This window comes from Monodon monoceros, unplaced genomic scaffold (genome assembly GCF_005190385.1).
Source record: "Monodon monoceros isolate NGI ecotype Baffin Bay Population unplaced genomic scaffold, NGI_Narwhal_1 Super_Scaffold_11, whole genome shotgun sequence".
Classification (NCBI taxonomy): domain Eukaryota; kingdom Metazoa; phylum Chordata; class Mammalia; order Artiodactyla; family Monodontidae; genus Monodon; species Monodon monoceros.
This window is the reverse complement of record NW_021703767.1, coordinates 102,677,878-102,700,788: the sequence shown is the minus strand read 5'-3', so window position 1 is coordinate 102,700,788 and position 22,911 is coordinate 102,677,878. Positions and strand designations below refer to the sequence as shown.

At 37.9% G+C, this 22,911-nt stretch overlaps 1 protein-coding gene across 3 annotated transcripts in view; it reads left to right on the top strand.

Annotated features, from left to right (window-relative positions):
- OTOL1 (otolin 1) overlaps positions 1-22,911 on the top strand; it is a 64,690-nt gene that overhangs the window by 36,760 nt on the left and 5,019 nt on the right. For all 3 annotated transcript variants that reach the window (XM_029213825.1, XM_029213824.1, XM_029213826.1), the window contains 2 exons: positions 10,842-11,213; positions 14,324-14,413. In XM_029213825.1, coding sequence (XP_029069658.1) covers positions 10,842-11,213; positions 14,324-14,413 — 462 coding nt within the window. The remainder of the gene's footprint in view (positions 1-10,841; positions 11,214-14,323; positions 14,414-22,911) is intronic.

The following is a 22,911-nucleotide window of genomic DNA, read 5'->3' as shown; positions in this document are numbered from 1 at the left end:
AAAAAAAAAGGAACTAAGACTTTGAGAGGTACAATATCTTGCTCCCAAACAACTCGTAAATAGAAGATCTGAATCTTGTACTCAGGACTCACTGTCTACAAAGCCAATGGCTTTTAGTCCTTTTACTATATTACTTGCTAGTCAGTTATTAAATTTATTTATAATCCATGGCCTTAGCCTCAACATAAAATTTTCCAGTCATCTTACAAATATACATTATTAAGTTGGTGTAAATACCTCACTTATTTTGGGGAAAAAAACTAATGAATCTTTAAAGAACATCCTCCCAAGCATGGGCACTAACTTAATGAGAGAGAAGAAAGAGTACACCATTAGAAGGAATGTAATGCCTCCTGTATTTAGAATGCAATTTTATGGTATTAACTCATTTTCATATATTGATAAAATGTCTACTGTTATAAAACCACATCATAGTATCTAAGGTTAGACAGGGCATTCAAGGTTGAAGAGTCTTCAAGTTTCTTTATAGTAACATCTCAACAAAACGTGGCCCAGCTTCTGCTTAAGAACTTTCAACGGGGGCAACGTCCAAGACTATGGGGGTTGATTGACAAGGGGGAGGAGTACATAGGATACCTGCTGCTGGGAAAGGGAAAGATGGTGCTGCCTGGAGGCTGCTTAGTCATTTTTGTCTCAATGGTAGCAAATATAGTGTTAGGCTAGAGGCTGGAACTATTGGTAATATCTTTTGCTGCCTAAACTTTCCCAAACTCACTCCATGGCTTACAAATTATAGTTTGAGTGTCTGCGGTGGATTCAAGATGGCCAAAGATTACTTGTCTCTTCTTCCATTAAGAGATAGGGTCTATGGCCCTTCCCTTAGAGTCTGGCTGGCCTCTGTGACTTCTGTAACTAATAGAATTCAATAAAAGTGTTGCTGTGCCACTTCTCAGGTACAGCCTAAGTAGACTGGTAGCTTCCATGTTCTTAGAACACTCTCTTTGGGAACTCTGAGGTCTGATTGAAGAAATTTGACAATCCTGAGACTAACGTGCTAGGGAGATGATTGTGATTGATGAGCTCAGCTTTTTTTCCCCCATTTTTATCAAGGCATTGGATTTGTAGTGAAGTCTCTCCAGACTAGCCCATGCACCAGCTGAATACTGCTGAGTGACCTTAGTTGATGCCTCCTGGAACAGAAGAATCAACCTAAATAATCTAGACCCAAATTCCTGACCCATGACATTATGAGCTATGGTAAAATGGTTATTTTAAGTCAGTGAGTTGGAGGTACTTTGTTACACAGCAATAGATGACTGGAACATGTCTGTGGGATCAGTGAGGGTCGTCTGATCTAGATTGGCCTCAACTGGTCTCACCTGGGCTCACTCACATCTGTGGATCAGTTGTGGACTTTCATCTAGATTGAGTTGGGCTGGGGCAGCTTACCTGGGGAAGCTCTGCTCCATGTGTCTCTCATCCTCCTTCTGTGACAAGCAAGGTCGGCCATGCATATCCACCTCACGGCAATGGCCAAAGTGCAAGAGCAAGTGGAAGCACATAAGGCCTCTTGAGACCTAGGCTTGGAAATGGTATCCTGTCACTTCCACCTCATTCTACTGGCCAAAGTCACATTGCTGAACTCAAAGTCAAGGGGCTGGAGTATAGACATCATTTCTTTTGTGGGAGACAGTGCAAAACTCATACATCAAAGAGTGTGAGTACAGGGAAGGGTGGAAAATTGGAGACAATAATGCAATCTACTACATTTACTTCATTTCATTTTAGCAAACATTTATGAGATACATATTATGCTAGACACTGGGAACACAGAAACAAAAGAGACCTAACTTTCTGCTCTTGAAATGCCTACAGTCCAGGCAAACTTCAGGAGGAGTAAAAGGGCTTTTACTGTATTTAGGTTTATTGGGGACCTCAATCTCCTTTTAGATCTTTACTTCTAACCCCTCTGTTAAGATTTATACCTGTGTTAAACTTCAGAGTTAGCATTTGAGTCATGTCTTATTGTTTTAGTGACTTAAAATTTGGTCAAAAACCCTTACTTGCTTGACTCATTGTGGAGGTTTTGTTTGGCTAAGTTTTTGTGTTTTTACACAAACATGAAAAAATCCAAATGAAAAGAAATAATATATAAACGCCATCAATCAGGTTGCTATCAACTATTGCTCTACTGTTTTAAAAAGGGCTTCATCTCCAAGTTCTTGGGGAGCTTCATCATAGTCTTAAGGTACTGACTACATTATCCTTTAATATCTGTATTTAAATTGGGAAGCAGGAAGCTACAACGCAAGGAAGACATTTATGAGGACAAGTCACACCCTCCAATAGGAACACTGAGCACCTTCACAATATTACTTGGTTCTGCTCATTCCTTTCTGTGGTCCTTTAGCCTCTTGTCAGATGGGCTGTGTTCCCTTCTGTAACTTTGCCCCACACTAATATGTTCCACGGTCAGAGCCAGACTTCTTATCTTTCCTCTTCCTCATGTCTCCCATTAGGTTCCCGTTTCTTGTCCCACTTTCTTCCACTGAAGGGCCTCAGGCTGAGCTCCTTGAAGGGCCTAACTCAGTTCGTTCTGCAGCTTCTCTGATCACTCACTAATCCCCAGGCAGCACAGCACAGTGGGGAGCACATGGGATGACTTTGGAGTCAGATGGATTTAGGTTTTAATCCCAGCTCCACTGCTTACTAATACTGTGATCTGGGGCAGGCTACTTAACCTCTCCGTGCCTCAGTTTTATAATCCGTTATGTGGGCATAGTAAACCTTACCTTGCATGGTTCATGTGTGAGGTAATTGTAATAATAATTACAAAGTGCTTAGAAAATGTCTGTCATGATCTCAGTGTTAGTTCCTTTCCCTTCCCCATCCCAATAGCTATCTCTTATTTGCCACCTCATGACTGGTTTACCAAGGGGCTATCACACCATGTTTTTGGGATCAAAAATACTTTGTGTGCCTAGAAGAATAATACAGATATGTTTTAGTAAGGAATAAAAACCCTGTTTTTTCCCCATATAACCTCATTTTGTTTAAGAGAACATAAACAATGCCTTAGAGCATTAACACTCAGCATTTTGTAAGCTCAAATTATTTTTATAGTAAAGTGGTAAGAAAATTAAAAGTTACCAATATTCCACTTTGCATACTTTGCACTTTGGATATTTGCCATATTTGAATGTTTACTGCAGACAAGATCCTTAGGGATGGGGCTCAATTTATTTGTCTATATATTGTATGACCCAGCACAGGACCTGACACTTCTTCGATGCTTAGGTAAATGTTTGTTGAACAAATGAATGTTTCATTGAATGCAATTGTATGAACTAATGAAAGTTGAATTATTTTATATCTAAACTGAATATTTGTGTTGTCTGGTTTTGGCTGGGGCTGGATTTAGCTTACTGATGCACAGGAGCCTTGTTTATGTGCTCAGTGTTGCAGAGATGGGGGGAGTGGGGCTGTGGGATCTGTATTTGGAGAGATGCATTATTGTCATCTGCCCTTCACACTTTCCTCTTTGCCTTTGTTGTTTCTCATCTTTCCTACTAGATTGTCAACTCCCAGAGGGCACAGGCCATGGCTTATTCTGTATTACTGTATGTTACCACATATAATTTCTCACTGCTTGTAATACTGTCAGTACTCAGTTAATATTGGTTGAATGGATGAATATGGTAGCAAAGACAGCTTGAAGGAAGATTAGCACTTTTGGATCTTTATAGTGTTTTGGAAATGCAGCATCCTTTGTCCCTTCTCATCTGCTTTGATTTATATCTGTCTCCTCCATAGCTGTTTCATTGATCCTACACTTGGATTTATTATTCTTTAATCTCACCCTTATAAATGTCACATGATTTGTGGGAAAGGGTTGAGGCTGTTTATTTTATAATTTTTTTCCTTCTTAATTATTTTTTTGACATCTTTATTGGAGTATAATTGCTTTACATTGTTGTGTTAGTTGCTGCTGTGTAACAAAATGAATCAGCTATACAGATACATATATCCCCATATCCCCCCCTTTCTTGCGTCTCCCTCCCACCCTCCCTATTCCACCCGTCTAGGTGGTCACAAAACACCGAGCTGATCTCCCTGTGCTATGCAGCTGCTTTCCACTAGCTATCTATTTTATATTTGGTAGTGTGTATATGTCCATGCCACTCTCTCACTTCGTCCCAGCTTACCCTTCCCCTTTCCCGTGTCCTCAAGTCCATTCTCTACATCTGTGTCTTTATTCCTGTCCTGCCCCTAGGTTCTTCAGAACCACTTTTTTTTTAGATTCCATATATATGTGTTATCATACAGTATTTGTTTTTCTCTTTCTCACTTACTTCACTCTGTATGACAGACTCTAGGTCCATCCACCTCACTACAAATTGCTCAATTTCATTTCTTTTTATGACAGTAATATTCCATTGTATATATGTGCCACATCTTCTTTATCCATTCTTCTGTCGTTGGACACTCAGGTTGTTTCCATGTCGTGGCTATTGTAAATAGAGCTACAATGAACATTGTGGTACATGACTCTTTTTGAATTATGATTTTCTCAGGGTATATGCCCAATAGTGGGATTGCTGGGTCATATGGTAGTTCTATTTTTGGTTTTTTAAGGAACCTCCATACTGTTCTCCATAGTGGCTGTATCAATTTACATTCCCACCAACAGTGCAAAGGGATTCCCTTTTCTCTGCACCCTCTACAGCATTTATTGCTTATAGATTTTTTGATGATGACTATTCTGACTGGTGTGAGGTGATATCTCATTGTAGTTTTGATCTGCATTTCTCTAGTGATTAATGATGCTGAACATCCTCTCATGTGTTTGTTGGCATTCTGTATATCTTCTTTGGAGAAATATCTATTTAGGTCTTCTGCCCATTTTTGGATTGGGTTGTTTGTTTTGTTGATATTGAGCTGCATGAGCTGCTTGTATATTTTGGAGATTAATCCTTTGTCAGTTGCTTTGTTTGCGCATATTTTCTCCCATTCTGAGGGTTGTCTTTTTGTCTTGTTTATGGCTTCCTTTGCTGTACAAAAGCTTTTAAGTTTCATTAGGTCCCATTTGTTTATTTTTGCTTTTATTTCCGTTTATCTAGGAGGTGGGTCAAAAAGGATCTTACTGTGATATATGTCATAGAGTGTTCTGCCTATGTTTTCCTCTAAGAGTTTTATAGTGTCTGGCCTTACATTTCGGTCTTTAATCCATTTTGAGTTTATTTTTGTATATGGTGTTAGGGAGTGTTCTTATTTCATTCTTTTACATGTAGCTATCCAGTTTTCCCAACACCACTTATTGAAGAGGCTGTCTTTTCTCCATTGTATACTCTAGCCTCCTTTATCAAAGATATGGTGACCATATGAGCATGGGTTTATCTCTGGGCTTCCTATCCTGTTCCATTGATCTATATTTCTGTTTTTGTGCCAATACAATACTGTCTTGATTGCTGTAGCTTTGTAGTATAGTCTGAAGTCAGGGAGCCTGATTCCTCCAACTCCGTTTTTCTTTCTCAAGATTGCTTTGGCTATTTGGAGTCTTTTATGTTTCCATACAAATTGTGAAATTTTTTGTTCCTGTTCTGTGAAAAATGCCATTGGTAGTTTGATAGGGATTGCATTGAATCTGTAGATTGCTTTGGGTAGAATAGCCATTTTCACAATGTTGATCCTTCCAATCCAAGAACATGGTATGTCTCTCCATCTGTTTGTATCATCTTTAATTTCTTTCAGCAGTGTCTTATAGTTTTCTGCATACAGGTGTTTTGTCTCCTTAGGTAGGTTTATTCCTAGATATTTTATTCTTCTTGTTGCAATGGTAAATGAGAGTGTTTTCTTGATTTCACTTTCAGTTTTTTCATCATTAGTGTATAGGAATGCCAGAGATTTCTGTGTATTAATTTTGTATCCTGCTACTTTACCAGATTCATTGATTAGCTCTCATAGTTTTCTGGTAACATCTTTAGGATTCTGTATGTATAGTATCATGTCATCTGCAAACAGTGACAGCTTTACTTCTTCTTTTCCGATTTGGATTCCTTTTATTTCTTTCTCTCCTCTGATTTCTGTGGCTAAAACTTCCAAAACTATGTTGAATAATAGAGGTGAGAATGGGTAACCTTGTCTTGTTCCTGACCTTAGTGGAAATGGTTTCAGTTTTTCACCATTGAGAATGATGTTGGCTTTGGGTTTGTCATATATGGCCTTTATTATGTTGAAGCAAGTTCCATCTATGCCTACATTCAGGAGAGTTTTTATCATAAATGGGTGTTGAATTTTGTCAAAAGCTTTTTCTACATCTATTGAGATGATCATATGGTTTTTCTCCTTCAGTTTGTTAATATGGTTTATCACATTTATTGATTTGCCTATACTGAAGAATCCTTGAATTCCTAGGGTAAACCCCAGTTGATCATGGTGTATGATCCTTCTCATGTGCTGCAGGATTCTGTTTTCTAGTATTTTGGTAAGGATTTTTGCATCTATGTTCAACCATGATATTGGCCTGTAGTTTTCTGTTTTTGAAACATCTTTGTCTGGTTTTGGTATCAGGGTGATGGTGGCCTCATAGAATGAGTTTGGGAGTGTTCCACCCTCTGCTATATTTTGGAAGAGTTTGAGAAGGATAGGTGTTAGCTCTTGTCTAAATGTTTGCCAGAATTCATCTCTGAAGCCATGTGGTCCTGGGCTTTTGTTTGTTCGAAGATTTTTAATAACAGTTGAAATTTTAGTGCTTGTGATTAGTCTGTTTATATTTTCTATTTCTTCCTGGTTCAGTCTTGGAAGGTTGTGTTTTTTAAGAATTTGTCCATTTCTTCCAGGTTGTCCATTTTATTGGCATATAGTTGCTTGTAGTAATCTCTCATGATCCTTTGTATTTCTTCAGTGTCAGTTGTTACTTCTCCTTTTTCATTTCTAATCCTGTTGATATGAGTCTTCTCCCTGTTTTTCTTGATGAGTCTGGCTAATGGTTTATCAATTTTGTTTATCTTCTCAAAGAACCAGATTTTAGTTTTATTGATCTTGGCTATCATTTCCTTCATTTCTTTTTCATTTATTTCTGATTTGATCTTTATGATTTCTTTCCTTCTGCTAACTTTGGGGTTTTTTTGTTCTTCTTTCTCTAATTGTTAGGTGTAAGGTTAGGTTGTTTATTTGAGATGTTTCTTGTTTCTTGAGGTAGGATTGTATTGCTGTAAACTTCCCTCTTAGAACTACTTTTGCTGCATTGCATAGGTTTTGGGTCGTTGTGTTTTCACTGTCATTTGTTTCTTGGTATTTTTTGATTTCCTCTTTGATTTCTTCAGTGATCTCTTGGTTTTTTAGTAGTGTATTTTTTAGCCTCCATGTGTTTGTATGTTTTACAGTTTTTTTCCTGTAATTGATAACTAGTCTCATAGCGTTGTGATCAGAAAAGATACTTGATATGATTTCAACTTTCTTAAATTTACCAAGGCTTGATTTGTGACCCAAGATGTGGTCTGTCCTGGAGAATGTTCCGTGAACACTTGAGAAGAAAGTGTATTCTGTTGTTTTTGGATGGAATGTCTTATAAATATCAATTAAGTCCATCTTGTTTAATGTATCATTTAAAGCTTGTGTTTTCTTATTTATTTGCATTTTGCTTTTTCTGTCCATTGGTGAAAGTAGGTGTTAAAGTCCCCTAGTATTATTGTGTTACTGTCAATTTCCCCTTTTATGGCTGTTAGCATTTGCCTTATGTATTGAGGTGCTCCTATGTTGGGTGCGTAAATAGTTACAATTTTTATATCTTCTTGGATTGATCCCTTGATCATTGTGTAGTGTCCTTCTTTGTCTCTTCTAATAGTCTTTATTTTAAAGTCTATTTTGTCTGATACGAGTATTGCTACTCCAGCTTTCTTTTGATTTCCATTTTCATGGAATATCTTTTTCCACCCCCTCACTTTCAGTCTGTATGTGTCTGAAGCGGGTCTGAAATGGGTCTCTTGTAGACACCATTTATATGGGTGTTGTTCTTGTATCCATTCAGCCAGTGTCTGTTTTTTGGTTGGAGCATTTAATCCATTTACATTTAAGGTAATTATCAATACGTATGTTCCTATTACCATTTTCTTAATTTTTTTGTGTTTGTTATTGTAGGTCTTTTCCTTCTCTTGTGTTTCCTGCCTACAGAAGTTCCTTTAGCATTTGTTGTAAAGGTGGTTTCGTGGTGATGAATTTTCTTAACTTTTGCTTGTTTGTAAAGGTTTTAATTTCTCTGTCGAATTGGAATGAGATCCTTGTTGTGTAGCGTAATCTTCGTTGTAGGTTTTTCCCTTTCATCACTGTAAGTATATCCTGCCACTCACTTCTGGCTTGCAGAGTTTCTGCTGAAAGATCAGCTGTTAACTTTTTGGGGATTCCTTTGTATGTTATTTGTTGCTTTTCCCTTGCTGCTTTTAATATTTTTTCTTTGTATTTAATTTTTGATAGTTTGATTAATATGTGCCTTGGTGTGTTTCTCCTTGGATTTATCCTGTATGGGACTCTCTGCACTTCCTGGACTTGATTTACTATTTCCTTTCCCATATTAGGGAAGTTTTCAACTATAATTTCTTCAAATATTTTCTCAGTCCCTTTCTTTTCCTTTTCTTCCTCTGGGACCCCTATAATTCGAATGCTGGTGAGTTTAATGTTGCCCCAGAGGTCTCTGAGACTGTCCTCAGTTCTTTTCATTCTTTTTTCTGCTCTGTGGTAGTTATTTCCACTATGTTATTTTCCAGGTCACTTATCTGTTCTTCTGCCTCAGTTATTCTGCTATTGATTTCTTCTGGAGAATTTTTAATTTCATTTATTTTGTTGCTCATAATTGTTTGTTTGCTCTTTAGTTCTTCTAGGTCCTTGTTAAATGTTTCCTGTATTTTCTCCATTCTATTTCTAAGATTTTGGATCATCTTTACTATCATTACTCTGAACTCTTTTGCAAGTAGACTGCGTATTTCCTCATCATTTTTTTTGGTCTAGTGGGTTTTTACCTTGCTCCTTTATCTGTTGTGTATTTCTCTGTCTTCTCATTTTGCTTAAGTTACTGCATTTGGGGCCTCCTTTTCGTAGGCTGCAGGTTCATAGTTCCCATTGTTTTTCGTGTCTGCTCCAGTGGGTAAGGTTGGTTCAGTGATTTGTGTAGGCTTCCTGGTGGAGGGGAGTAATGCCTGTGTTCTTGTGGATGAGGCTGGAATTTTCTGGTGGGCAGGACTGCATCCAATTGTGTGTTTTGGGGTGTCTGTGAACTTAGTATGATTTTAGGCAGCCTCTGTGCTAATGGGTGGGGTTGTGTTGCTAGTTGTTTGGCGTGGGGTTTCCAGCACTTGAGCTTGCTGATCGTTGAGTGGAACTGGGTGTTAGTGTTGAGATGGAGATCTCTGGGAGAGCTCTTACCAATTGATATTACCTGGGGCCAGGATGTCTCTGGTGGAAAAGTGTCCTGAACTCGGCTCTCCCACCTCAGAGGCACAGGCTTGGCACCCGGCCAGAGCACCAAGACCCTGTCAGCCCCACGGCCAGATTCATGGGGATTTTCTTGCCTTTTGGGAAGTCTGAGGGCTTCTGCCAGCATTCGGTAGGTGTTCTGTAGGAGTTGTTCCACATGTAGATGTATTTTTGATGTATTTGTGGGGAGGAAGTTGATCTCCACATCTTACTTCCCTGCCTTCTTGAAGGTCCTATGGTTGAGACTTTGATATTATTCAGACGTGGATTTAAGTTCTGACTTAATAACTTGTGGGTTGTGTGATCTTGAACAAGGTATGTAACCACCTGGTGCCTCTTTCCTCATCTGTGAAGGTGAGTGTGAGTGTTGTCTACCTGGCAGAGCTGTTTTGAGAACAGATTGGATTGATGAATATAAGGCACCTACTCTTTGTAGGGATTCTATAAATAGTAGGTATTGTTACTATCCTTATTCCATTCTCTTTTCTCTTTACTGTTTATCTTAAACACTCCTTCCTTTTCCAATCAGAAGTCATGCATTTCTAACCCTGGCTATCTGTTAGCAGCCACTGGACTACTGGGAGTTTCTGGGGAATGGAATATTATGAACTCTCAAAATTTCATTTCATCAGGAACCTTATATCCCCTTGAACAGTGATAAAAGCCTTAATAAGAATAACCACTATTTGGCCCATTAAAATAATACAAAGATAAATGTGAGTTTGCAGAAAAACCCTTAAATTATAAAGCAAAGAATTGGAGAGTTAAATGGCATGTGAAGAATCTGAAGACATAACACATATTTAAATTTATGATTTTTTATTCTCTCTCTCTATTTATTACAACAGATTCTAAAAGATTGTTCTCATAACAAGACCATTATCCTGAGTAGATTTAAGGACTCTTTTACCAGTATTTTTTCTTGAAATAATTGAGTTTGCTGAAATAAACAATTCAGCTCAATATTTTTCATCTCCCTCTAATACAGATGTATTTGATTCCTATAAATCTGGGTGAAGTCAGTCATGATTTTATTCATATTTGTTTTCCACAGGGTATATGAGCTATTAAGTCATGTTGCATTTATTATAGATCATGTTTGCTTTTTGGCAAGATAATTTTAACGATTGAGAACAATATTTTAGTACATGTAACACTGGGAAAACAACCAGAAAGGAGTATTGAAGCAAAATGTTCCTTACAATAAATACTTTAAGTAAATAAAATATTCCGTTGTGAATCAAGCATACATTTACATATGAAATGTATAAAAATCATTTAGTATTATGCATACTGTTCATTCTTATGGTTCATATATGTATATATATTCCTCTCATATAAGAATATATCTATATCACTTTGTCTTTTAGTTTGTAATATATGTATATATTCCCATTATATCTTTCTTCCAGCCTCAAATATGTGGATATTTTCTTGGTTTTGTGCCATTTTAATTATCTTGGCTGTTGCTGGTGTGGACACAATAGTAAAGACCACACCATATACCAAATTCACGAAGAAGTCTGAGGGAAAAGAGATGCCAAAGGGTCCAAAGCCATCCAGTGGCCAACCTCCAGAAGAAGAAGAAACTCCCTTCACAGGAGCAGCTGAAATGGCAGAACCAACCCCTGACCCCTCAGCTTTCAATTCTGTCTTTGGTGCTGCCACCCTCTTCCCCTCTGAAAACCTCACTCTTGACACGGCTGATTTCTTCTTGAATTGCTGTGATTGTTGTTCATCTGGACCAGGGCAAAAAGGAGAACCTGGAGAGACTGGAAATCCAGGTATTTGAAAATATACGAGGCCCTATATTTCTCACTTGTACATCCTTAGAGTTGAGAGGTGGTGGATTGGTGGTGGAATTGCCTCAAGGGTTTCTACATTGTCATGCGAATGGGACAAACCTAGGTGTAGCACTGTGACAAATGCAATGGGTTCTGTTGCCCAGTGGGGTAGCCAGAGTCCCATGTATGGCTATTAATATTAAAATTAAATGAGATTAAAAATTCAATTTCTCAGTCACACGGTTCCCATTTTAAATGCTCAGTAGCCACGTGTGGCCAATGGGCAGCACAGATATAGAGCATTTCCATAATTGCAGAAAGTTCTACTGGATGGTGCTGGTTAGAGCAGAGACTGGCTTACCAACCCTAGCACTGGTGTGTAGTCCTTCCAGTTACACAATCTTTTCATTAATGGCTGATGTAAATAGGGTAAGTGAAAATTCTGTGGTCTGGTAAGAATGTGTACTGACTGATGGGGTTTTGGAGTGCTACTTGTAGTTAGGATTAGAAATGGAATGCCTGTGAGGTGGAGAATAAAGGCGGGATTCAGTTCACTTCTCATTGAAATTCTGAGGCAACACAGTCCCCTTGCCCAGGAATTTTCTCCATTGAACGTCATGGTTAAATATTTCAAAATTTCAGATGTCTTTCATGTATACAGTATGAATATACTCTCACTTTTATTGTAATACAGTTCAGCTTTCACATGTCCTACAGCAGAGAATTCAAGGAAGAAGTGAGATCAGAATGTCAATTTCAAATCCACTATTCCCTGAAAGAATTACATATAAATATTTGTTGTGTCTTGCCTGAAGAATTTAAAGTTATAAAATCAGGAATTCTGCATCCTCATTAAGCTTTTCATTCATTTCATCCCATTTCAGGAAGCTTTTGGGAAATGTGATCAGTGTTTATGTGGAGGTGGTATTGAATGGGAAAGAAGCTGGGCAGGGGTCTGGGGAACCAAGATTTCAGGCTTGCCAAAACATTACTGGAGATCTAATTAGACTGAGAAAATTATATTTACCAGGGTTTCTCTTAGTATCATGTCTGGCAAGCTGCTAGCGGGGAGCGGGAGGGGGTCATGTAAACACAGCTGGTTGCTAAACTGTCTTGTAAGTCATAGCATCAGGGCTTTTGTCTTACCCAGTGGTGGATTTAGCTGCGCTGTTCTTAGAGCTCAGCTTATTACATACATTAATTAACACACATAGTACATACATCACATTTGTGTTATCTACTGTAATGTGAATAATAAATGTAGACTTTAAAAGTTATGAGCCTAATTTTACAGAGTTTCTGAATGAAAGTGTTTTGAAGTATACAGCTCAGCTCTATCTAATAGCTCGTAAAGGTAAAATTCCATTTGAAATTTTATCTCCAGCTTCTCTCATTAATTCAGTTATATAATAGTTACCTACTATGTGCCAAGAACTGTTAAGCACTTTATGTTGTTTCTCATCTTTGTAGAAAATGATTAAAATATTATTACATTTCAGTGCATAATTTAATTGCGTTTCAGAGGGTTTCAGGTAATTCTAGAGGTTATAGCACCTGAGAGTATAGAACCTGGTGTCAAACTCGGTTTGTGCACCCTCCAGCCCCAGCTCTTCCATTAGGTCCAGCCTTCCGATATTTACACTAAACTAACCAAGATGTACACCTTGCCTAGATGGAAGGGGCAGCCTGCCTGCCCCTTGTGCCCTTGCAGGTAGTTGCTGTGTGCTCCCTGTGCGTTTCCCTCATAACCACATTGGGCATTTGGGGGTCGTGAGGAAGGGGGGTCACTGCACAGTGAACTGTAATTGATCATTTTGCTTGCTTCTGCCTCCCCTGCTCTTTGTTCTCCATTCCTTTCCTCTCTGCTCTTCCTTCTTTTTTAGACAGAAGAGCTTAACCACCACTTTGGCTTCTTAAGCTTGCCTTCAGCCTTAACCTCCATTGCATGCAATTTATTAAAGCTTTTCATCTAAACAAATACAGCGTTCTTTCAAAGAGGAAATTCAACAGATTGAAAATAATTTTCTCCATCCCATCAACTTAATTATAATAATTAAGATGAAAGATTACAATTTAATTGAGTGTACTTATTTATATGGTTAACTTTCAAAGAACCTGGCCATAAATTATTCCAATCAAGCTTGAACAGGACTGGGGTTGCAGGAACGATAACTGTCCTAGGCTTGGGTGTCTGTGTGGCCCAGGTAAGTGGAAGGGACCTGGGCTGCTGGGATGAGCGAGGACACCAGTGAGGCCTGAGTCCTGCACCATCTGCCCCTCGCCTGCCCCTCAGCCTCTTTTACCCTGATCGCTAGCTCCGCCCATGGTGCTCTTCTTTCAGTTTCTTAAAAACACCATGGTCTTTTCTACTCTTGTGTTTCCTGAAATACTCATCCATGTTTTTTTTTTTTTTCTTTGTCTCAGAAATTTCTAATTTGTTCATTGGGTCTTAGCTTAATGACATTTTTTTCCAGGAGGTATCCTCTGATCCCATAAATCAGTTTTTTTTTAAACCACCATCTACAATAGGAACTTTCTCTTTTCTTTACATAACTAACAACAGTGTGGCCATTTCTATTTATTTGTGTGGTTATTTGTTCATGTTTATCTTTCATGGACTCTCAGCTCCATGAGGGAAGGGACTGCTGGAATGTCGATGGCTGATTCCTGACACCTATCAGGATGCTTGGTGTGTAGGGGGGCTCAGCAATTTTTCCTGAATGAGTATATAAGTGAAGGAATGGGAAAACCAAAAGTGCTAGGTATTGTGGTTTTACTTCCAATTTGAAAGTGTGGTCCACATGAGGTTAAGAGTCAGATAATCATCTTTTCTTGTTGTTTGATATAGTACTGCTTCTCTGAATCATTTGATCACTGCCATGAATTCAGTGACAAGTACTAATGGGCTCAATTTATCTATTCAGGTAGTGCAAAATTGCAAATCAGAAAAAATATTGTCCTTAGAACTCTGTAATAGTTTATTCTCACCCAGATTTTATCATTAGGACACTGAAAGTCATTGGCCTCAATAAAATGACTGATTTTTTTGGAAGTAATGAATTTCAAAAGAGAATTTTTCTACCCTGATGGTTTTTAAATCTCATTTCCAGGTTTTAAGGGAGAAGCTGGTGATATGGGGATCCTAGGGCCACCAGGAGTCACTGGACCCCAAGGTCCAAAAGGCCAGAAAGGAGAGAAGGGTAGGTAATTATATCCATTTCATGTCAGAACTCAAGAGATGTTCTGCATCATTTTTAAGAAGAGCAGCTTGTTAAGTAAATATCAGATTCTTACAGGTAGATCTATTTTTTAAAATGTAAAAACTTGGTAAAGCATATTGTGAGTTATATTTGATATAAAAATGTTAACTTTATAAATAGCCGATTGAGAAATTTTAAACTTGCCTGGTAATATACTCGCCCCCACACACATACCTTTTCTGTTTCTTGTAGTCCACCTGGCTGACTCAGTGACTGGGAGCCACAGGGCATAGACTCTGGGAAAGGGTCCTTTCCTATATACTCCTGTTTGAGTTCTTCTTTATGATGCAAATTAATTTCATACTACACAAAACTAATCAGAGCAGGCAATCCTCTAGAATATTCCATATAGATGGATAGACTACCTACTAAGGAGAGTATGACATATCCTTTGGCTTACTCTCAAATCAGGGGCAGTGTCAACGGTGGGAAGAGAACTGAATTAAAATGGAAGAAGTCAAGCTATTTGCAGTGACCCTGGACCCGTCACTTTACCTCATCTGGAAATTGAGAGGACTAGACTAGATATTTATTTATACTCTGTTTAAGGAAGATTTGTCATTATGGGGGCTTTCCTAGATCTTTTCCAGCTCAGAAATTCTGTAATTCCATAGATGTATCAGCAAAGAGGGTGCTCTGCTCTGGGAAATCCCTGGTTCTATAAGTGCTTCAAGGTATTGAGGGAAGGTTATAGATTCACTGGGACATTTAGAAATTCCTCAGGGAATACCACCAGCCTGTAGAAATACTATATATCCATCAAGTTAAATGTTTTAGCCTTAGTGTCACGTGTCAAAAGACATAATATCATCTATACATCACCCTCTGCATGGCTCAGGAACCGCCTAACTCATTTCTGGTAGAACATTCAGTGAAGTAATTACTCAAAAAAGATGCTAAGGTAAGAGAGAGCCACTTCACACTTGTCAGTTATGCGATTTTCATTCTTGGAAGCATTTAATCCTTTTGTGGCTGAATTATGTTAGCAGAAAGCCCTGTGAAATAAAGATGAGTGATGAACCTCCCCAGTGTTTCATACATTTTGAAAGTTAGACTTCTGGAAGTAGAAGAAAAAAACAGGGAAGTATTATAAAATGAGGTTCTTAAGAATATGCCTTGATGAAGGATCAAAAGTATAAAATCATTTAGCCAGTCTCTATAAAGTGACAACTGTATTTTCCTTTTACTTCCACTTAACTTGGACTCTTGTTTAAGACTTAAAGTTAAAAAAATAAATGAGCAGAATGACTGTAGTTTTTACTCAATCATTATCTGATTGAGTAAATTCATTATAAGCAGTTAAACTCTTTAAATGAACTCAAGAACCAGAATAACTGTGCAGTGAAGGTCAGGATATGAATATTGACAAGGACTGGGAATAGAATTATTCCTTCACTTCCATTCATAGTTATGTTCTCTTCAAAGGTATACAGATGTTCTCCCGATGGCCTATGGGTTAATTTCCAATTTTTTGTTTTTTTTTGCGGTACGCGGGCCTCTCACTGTTGTGGCCTCTTCCGTTGCGGAGCACAAGCTCCGGACGCGCAGGCTCAGCGGCCATGGCTCACGGGCCTAGCTGCTCCGCGGCATGTGGGATCTTCCCGGACCAGGGCACGAACCCGTGTCTCCTGCATCGGCAGGTGGACTCTTAACCACTGCGCCACCAGGGAAGCCCTAATTTCCAAATTTTAAATTTTAAATGGAATGATAAAGAGGAACAAGCTACTTAGAAAACTCAGTTGAGCAGCTTATGGTGGGATTTCTCTAGCTAGTCTTATGAAATTTGGCTGAATTGCTTTTCATGACTTTTATTTATGTATTTATTTATTTATTTACAGCCATTGTGCTTTTATTGTAAAATTAATAAATTCTTTATAGTAGATTATTAAATACTGGCATATTTATACAATGGTAATGAGAACCAACAAACAACTATATGCAACAGTATAAATCAATTTTACAAATATAATGTTGAACGAAAGAATTCAGACACAAAAGATTATATACTATACAACTTCAATTATATAATGGTTAGTACAAACCCCCCAAAGTCTATGATGCTAAAAGTCAACTGTAGTTACTCTCAAAGGTTAGGCTGTGACAAAAAGGGGGCACATTAGAGTCTTCTGGGACTCTGATAATATTCTGGTTTCTTACACAACATTGTAAATCAACTATACTTCAGTTAAAAATAAAATAAAAGAGGTTAAGAAACTAAAAAAAATTATTTTGGTTTCTTCTTTGAAAAATTTTTATTGGGATATAGTTGCTGTAAAGTGAATCAGCTATACATATACATATATGCCCTCATTTTTGGATTTCCTTCCCATTTAGGTCACCACAGAGCACTGAGTAGAGTTCCCTGTGCTTTACAGTACATTCTCATTAGTTATCTATTTTATATATAGTATCAATAGTGTATATATGTCAATCCCTATCTCACAATTCATCCTACCCACACCCTTTTCCCCTTTGGTATCCATATGTTTATTCTCTACGTCTGTGTCTCTATTTCTGCTTTGCAAATAAGATAATCTATACCATTTTTTAAGAATCCACATATATGGGATAATATACGATATTTGTTTTTCTCTTTCTGCCTTACTTCATTCTGTATGACAGTCTCTAGGTCCATCCACGTCTCTACAAATGACCCAGTTTCATTCCTCTTTATGGCTGAGTAATATTCCATTATATATGTGTACCACATCTTTTTTATCCATTCCTCTGTTGATGGACATTTAGGTTGCTTCTATGTCCTGCCTATTGTAAATAGTGCTGCAATGAACATTGGGGTGCATGTCATGTGTCTTTTTGCATTATGGTTTCTCTCGGTATATGCCCAGTAGTGGGATTGCTGGGTCATATGGCAATTCTATTTTTAGTTTTTTAAGGAACCTCCATACTGTTCTCCATAGTGGTTTTATCAATTTACATTCCCATCAGCAGTGCAAGAGGGTTCCCTTTTCTCCACATCCTCTCCAGCATTTATTGTTTGTAGATTTTTTGTTGATGGCCATTCTGACTGGTGTGAGGTGATACCTTTTTGTAGTTTTGATTTGCATTTCTCTAATAATTACTGATGTTGAGCATCCTTTCATATGTTTGTTGGCAATCTGTATGTCTTCTTTGGAGAAATGTCTATTTAGGTCTTCTGCCCATTTTTGGATTGGGTTGTTTTTTTTTTTCATATTGAGCTGCATGGGTTGCTTGTATATTTTGGAGGTTAATCCTTTGTCAGTTGCTTCATTTGCAAATATTTTCTCCCATTCTGAGGGTTGTCTTTTGGTCTTGTTAATGGTTTCCTTTGCTGTACAAAAGTTTTGAAGTTTCATTAGGTCCTTCCCATTTGTTTATTTTTGTTTTTATCTCCATTTCTCTAAGAGGTGGGTCAAAAAGGATCTTTCTGTGATTTATGTCATTGAATGTTCTGCCTATGTTTTCATCTAAGAGTTTTATAGTGTCTGGCCTTACATTTAGATCTTTGATCCATTTTGAGTTTATTTTTGTGTTTGGTGTTAGGGGATGTTCTAATTTCATTCTTTTACATGTAGCTGTCCAGTTTTCCCAGCACCACTTATTGAAGAGACTGTCTTTTCTCCACTGTATATTCTTGCCTCCTTTATCAAAAATAAGGTGACTGTAGGTGCATGGGTTTATCTCTGGGCTTTCTATCCTGTTCCATTGATCTATCTTTCTGTTTTTGTGCCAGTACCATACTGTCTTGATTACTGTAGCTTTGTAGTATAGTCTGAAGTCGGGGAGCCTGATTCCTCCAACTCCTTTTTTCTTTCTCAAGATAGCTTTGGCTTTGGGGTCTTTTGTGTTTCCATACAAATTGTAAAAAATTTTTGTTCTAGTTCTGTGAAAAATGCCATTGGTAGTTTGATAGGGATTGCATTGAATCTGTAGATTGCTTTGGATATTATAGTCATTTTCACAATATTGATTCTTCCAATTCAAGAACATGGTATATCTCTCCATCTGTTTGTGTCTTTTTTTATTTCTTTCATCAGTATCTTATAGTTTTCTGAGTACAGGTCTTTTGCCTCCTTAGGTAGGTTTATTCCTAGATATTTTATTCATTTTTTTGCAGTGGTGAATGAAATTGTTTCCTTAATTTCTCTTTCTGATCTTTCATTGTTAGTGTATAGGAATGCAAGAGATTTCTGTGTATTAATTTTGTATCGTGCAACTTTACTAAATTCATTGATTAGCTCTAGTAGTTTTCTAGTGGCATCTTTAGGATTCTCTATGTATATTATCATGTAATCTGCAAACAGTTACAGTTTTACATATTCTTTTCCAGTTTGTATTCCTTTTATTTCTTTTTCTTCTCTGATTGCTGTGGCTAGGACTTCCAAAACTATGTTGTATAATAGTGGCGAGAGTGGGCACCCTTGTCTTGTTCCTGATCTTAGAGGAAATGCTTTCAGTTTTTCACCATTGAGAATAATGCTCGATGTGAGTTTTTCATATATGGCCTTTATTGTGTTGAGGTAAGTTCCCTCTATGCCCACATTCTGGAGAGTTTTTTTATCTTAAATGGGTGTTGAATTTTGTCAAAAGCTCTTTATACATCTCTTGAGATGATCATATGGTTTTTGTCCTTCAATTTGTTAATATGGTATATCACATTGATTGATTTGCATGTATTTAAGAGTCCTTGCATCCCTGGGATAAATCCTACTTGATCATGGCATGTGGTCCTTTTAATGTGTTGTTGGATTCGGTTTGCTAGTATTTTGTTGAGGATTTTTGCGTTTATGTTCATCAGTGATATTGGCCTGTAATTTTCTTTTTTTGTGTGATATCTTTGTCTGGTTTTGATATCATGGTGCTGGTGGCCTCATAGAATGAGTTTGGGAGTGTTCCTCCCTCTGCAATTTTTGGGAAGAGTTTGAGAAGGATAGGTGTTAGCTCTTCTCTAAAATTTGATAGAATTCGCCTGTGAAGTCATCTGGTCTTGGACTTTTGTTTGTTGGAAGATTTTTAATCACAGTTTCAATTTCATTACTTGTGATTGGTCTGTTTATGTTTTCTATTTCTTCTTGGTTCAGTCTTGGAAGGTTATGCCTTTCTAAGAATTTGTCCATTTCTTCCAAGTTGTCCATTTTATTGGCATAGAGCTGCTTACAAAGGATCTCTTATGATCCTTTGTATTTCTGCAATGTCAGTTGTAACTCGTCCTTTTCAATTTCTAATTTTATTGATTTGAGTGCTCTCCCTTTTTTTCTTGATGAGTCTGCCTAAAGTTTTATCAATTTGGTTTATCTTCTCAAAGAACCATCTTTTAGTTTCATTGATCTTTGCTGTTGTTTTCTTTGTTTCTATTTCATTTATTTCCTTCTACTAACTTTTTTTTTGTTGTTCTTCTTTCTCTAGTTGCTTTAAGTGTAAGGTTAGGTTGTTTATTTGAGATTTTTCTTGTTTCTTGAGGTAGGATTGTATTACTTTAAACTTCCCTCTTAGAACTGCTTTTGCTGCCTCTCATAGGTTTTGGTTCATCGTGTTTTTATTGTCATTTGTTTCTAGGTATTTTAAATTTTTATTTATTTATTTTTGGCTGTGTTGGGTCTTCACTGCTGCATGCAGGCTTTCTCTAGTTGTGGCGAGCAGGGGCTACTCTTCATTGCAGTGCACGGGCTTCTCATTGTGGTGGCTTCTCTTGTTGTGGCTCTAGGTGCGTGGGCTTCAGTAGTTGTGGCACGCAGGCTCAGTAGTTGTGGCTCGTGGGCTGTAGCGTGCAGGCTCAGTAGTTGTGGTGCATGGGCTTAGTTGCTCTGTGGCATGTGAGATCTTCCCAGACCAAGGCTTGAACCTGTGTCCCCTGCATTGGCAGGTGGATTCTTAACCACTGTGCCACCAGGAGCCCCCTCTTGGTGTTTTATGATTTCCTCTTTGATTTCTTCAGTGATCTCTTGGTTGTTTAGTAGCATATTGTTTTCCCTCCAAGTGTTTGTGTTTTTTACTGGTCTTTTTCCCTGTAATTGATTTCTAATCTCATAGCCTTGTGGTCAGAAAAGATGCTTGATATGATTTCAGTTTTCTTAAATTTACCGAGGCTTGATTTGTGATCCAAGATGTGATCTATCCTGGAGAATGTTCCACGTACACTTGAGAATAAAGTGTATTCTGCTGCTTTTGGATGGAATGTCCTATAAATATCAACTAAGTCTACCTGGTCTAATGTGTCATTTAAAGCTTGTGTTACCTTATTAATTTTCTGTCTGGATAGCTATCCATTGATATAAGTGGAGTGTTAAAGTCCCCACTATTATTGTGTTACTGTCAATTTCCTCTTTTATGGCTGTTAGCATTTGCCTTATGTATAGAGGTGCTCCTATGTTGGGTGCATAAATATTTACTCTTGTTATATCTTCTTCTTGGATTGATCCCTTGATCATTATGTAGTGTCCTTCTTTGTCTCTCGTAATAGTCTTTATTTTAAAGTCTATTTTGTCTGATATGAGTATTTCTACTGCAGCTTTCTTTTGATTTCCATTTACATGGAATATCTTTCTCCATCCTCTCACTTTCAATCTGTATGTGTCCCTAGGTGTGAAGTTGGTCTCTTGTAGACAGCACATACATGGGTCTTATTTTTGTATGCATTCAGCCAATCTGTGTCTTTTGGTTGGAGCATTTAATCCATTTACATTTAAGGTAATTATCAGTATGTATGTTCCTATTACCATTTTCTTAAGTTTTGGGGTTTGTTTTTGTAGGTCTTTTTCTTCTCTTGTGCTTCCTGCCTAGAAAAGTTCATTTAGCATTTGTTGTAAAGCTGGTTTTGTGGTGCTGAATTCTCTTAGCTTTGCTTTTCTGTAGAGCTTTTGATTTCTCCATCAAATCTGAATGAGATTCTTGCCAGGTAGAGTAATCTTGGTTGTAGATTTTACCCTTTTTATCACTTTAAATATATCCTGTCACTCCCTTCTGGCCTGCAGAGTTTCTGCTGAAAAATCAGCTGATAACCTTATGGGAATTCCCTTGTATGTTATTTGTTGCTTTTCCCTTGCTGCTTTTAGTATTTTTTCTTTGTGTTTAATTTTTGTTAGTTTGATTGATATGTGTCTCAGCCTGTTTCTCCTTGGATTTATCCTGTATGGGACTGTCTGTGCTTCCTGGACTTGATTGACTATTTCCTTTCCCATGTTAGAGAAGTTTTTTACTATAATCTCTTCAAATATTTTCTCAGACACTTTCTCTTTCTCTACTTCTTCTGGGATCCCTATAATTTGAACATTGGTGCCTTTAATGTTGTCCCAGAGGTCTCTGAGACTGTCCTCATTTCTTTTCATTCTTTTTTCTTTATTTTGCTCCATGGTAGTTATTTCCACCATCCTATCTTCCAGGTCACTTATCTGTTCTTCTTCCTCAGTAATTCTGCTATTGATTCCTTTGAGTTTATTTTTAATTTCAGTTATTGTGTTGCTCATCACAGTTTGTTTGTTCTTTAGTTCTTCTAGGTCCTTGTTAAACATTTCTGTTTAACAGAATTGGATCATCTTTACTGTTATTACTCTGAATTCTTTTCCAGGTAGACTGCCTATTTCCTCTTCATTTATTTGGTCTTGTGGGTTTTTACCTTGCTCCTTCTTCTACAACGTATTTCTCAGTCTTCTCATTTTGTCTAACTTACTGTGTTTGAGGTCTTCTTTCCACAGACTGAAGTGTCATAGTTCCTCTTGCTGCTTGTGTCTGCCCTTGGTGGGTGAGGTTGGTCCAGTGGCTTGTGTAGGCTTCCTGGTGGGAGGGACTGGTGCCTGTGTTCTCGTGGGTGGAGCTGGATCTTGTCCCTCTGATGAGCAGGGCCATGTCAGGTGGTGTGTTTTGGGGTGTCTGTGAGCTTAGCACAACTTTAGGCAGCCTGTCTGCTGATAGGTGGTTTTGTGTTCCTGTCTTGCTGTTGTTTGCTGTGAGGCATCCAGCACTAGAGCCTGCAGGCAGTTGGGTAGAGCCATGTCTTGTATTCAAGATGCAGACCTCTGTGAGAGGTCTCATCAATTAACATTCCTTGGGGTCAGGAATTCTCTGGCATTCCAGCATCCTGGACTCAGTGCTCCCTTCCCCGAGGCTCCGGCCTGACTCCCGGCTGGGGAACCAAGACCCCACAAGCCACACATCACAGCAATAAAGGGAAAAAAAGGGGTGGGGGGAGAAAACAAAGGAAAACAAAAAGAGAAACAAAACCCAAGAGAAACAGCAAATACAGAAACAAATAGCAACAACAGCAATAAAACCAAAAAACAAACAAAGCTCCAGACAAATGGTAAAAGCAAAACCAACCAAACAAAAATGAAAACAAACTCATGCACACACAAAAAGAAACAAAAACAAAACCAAAGAAAACAAAACCCAAGAGAACAACCAGACAAACAGAACCCCAAAATGAAATCAAACAATTAAAAACAAAACTAACACAAACAGAAAAC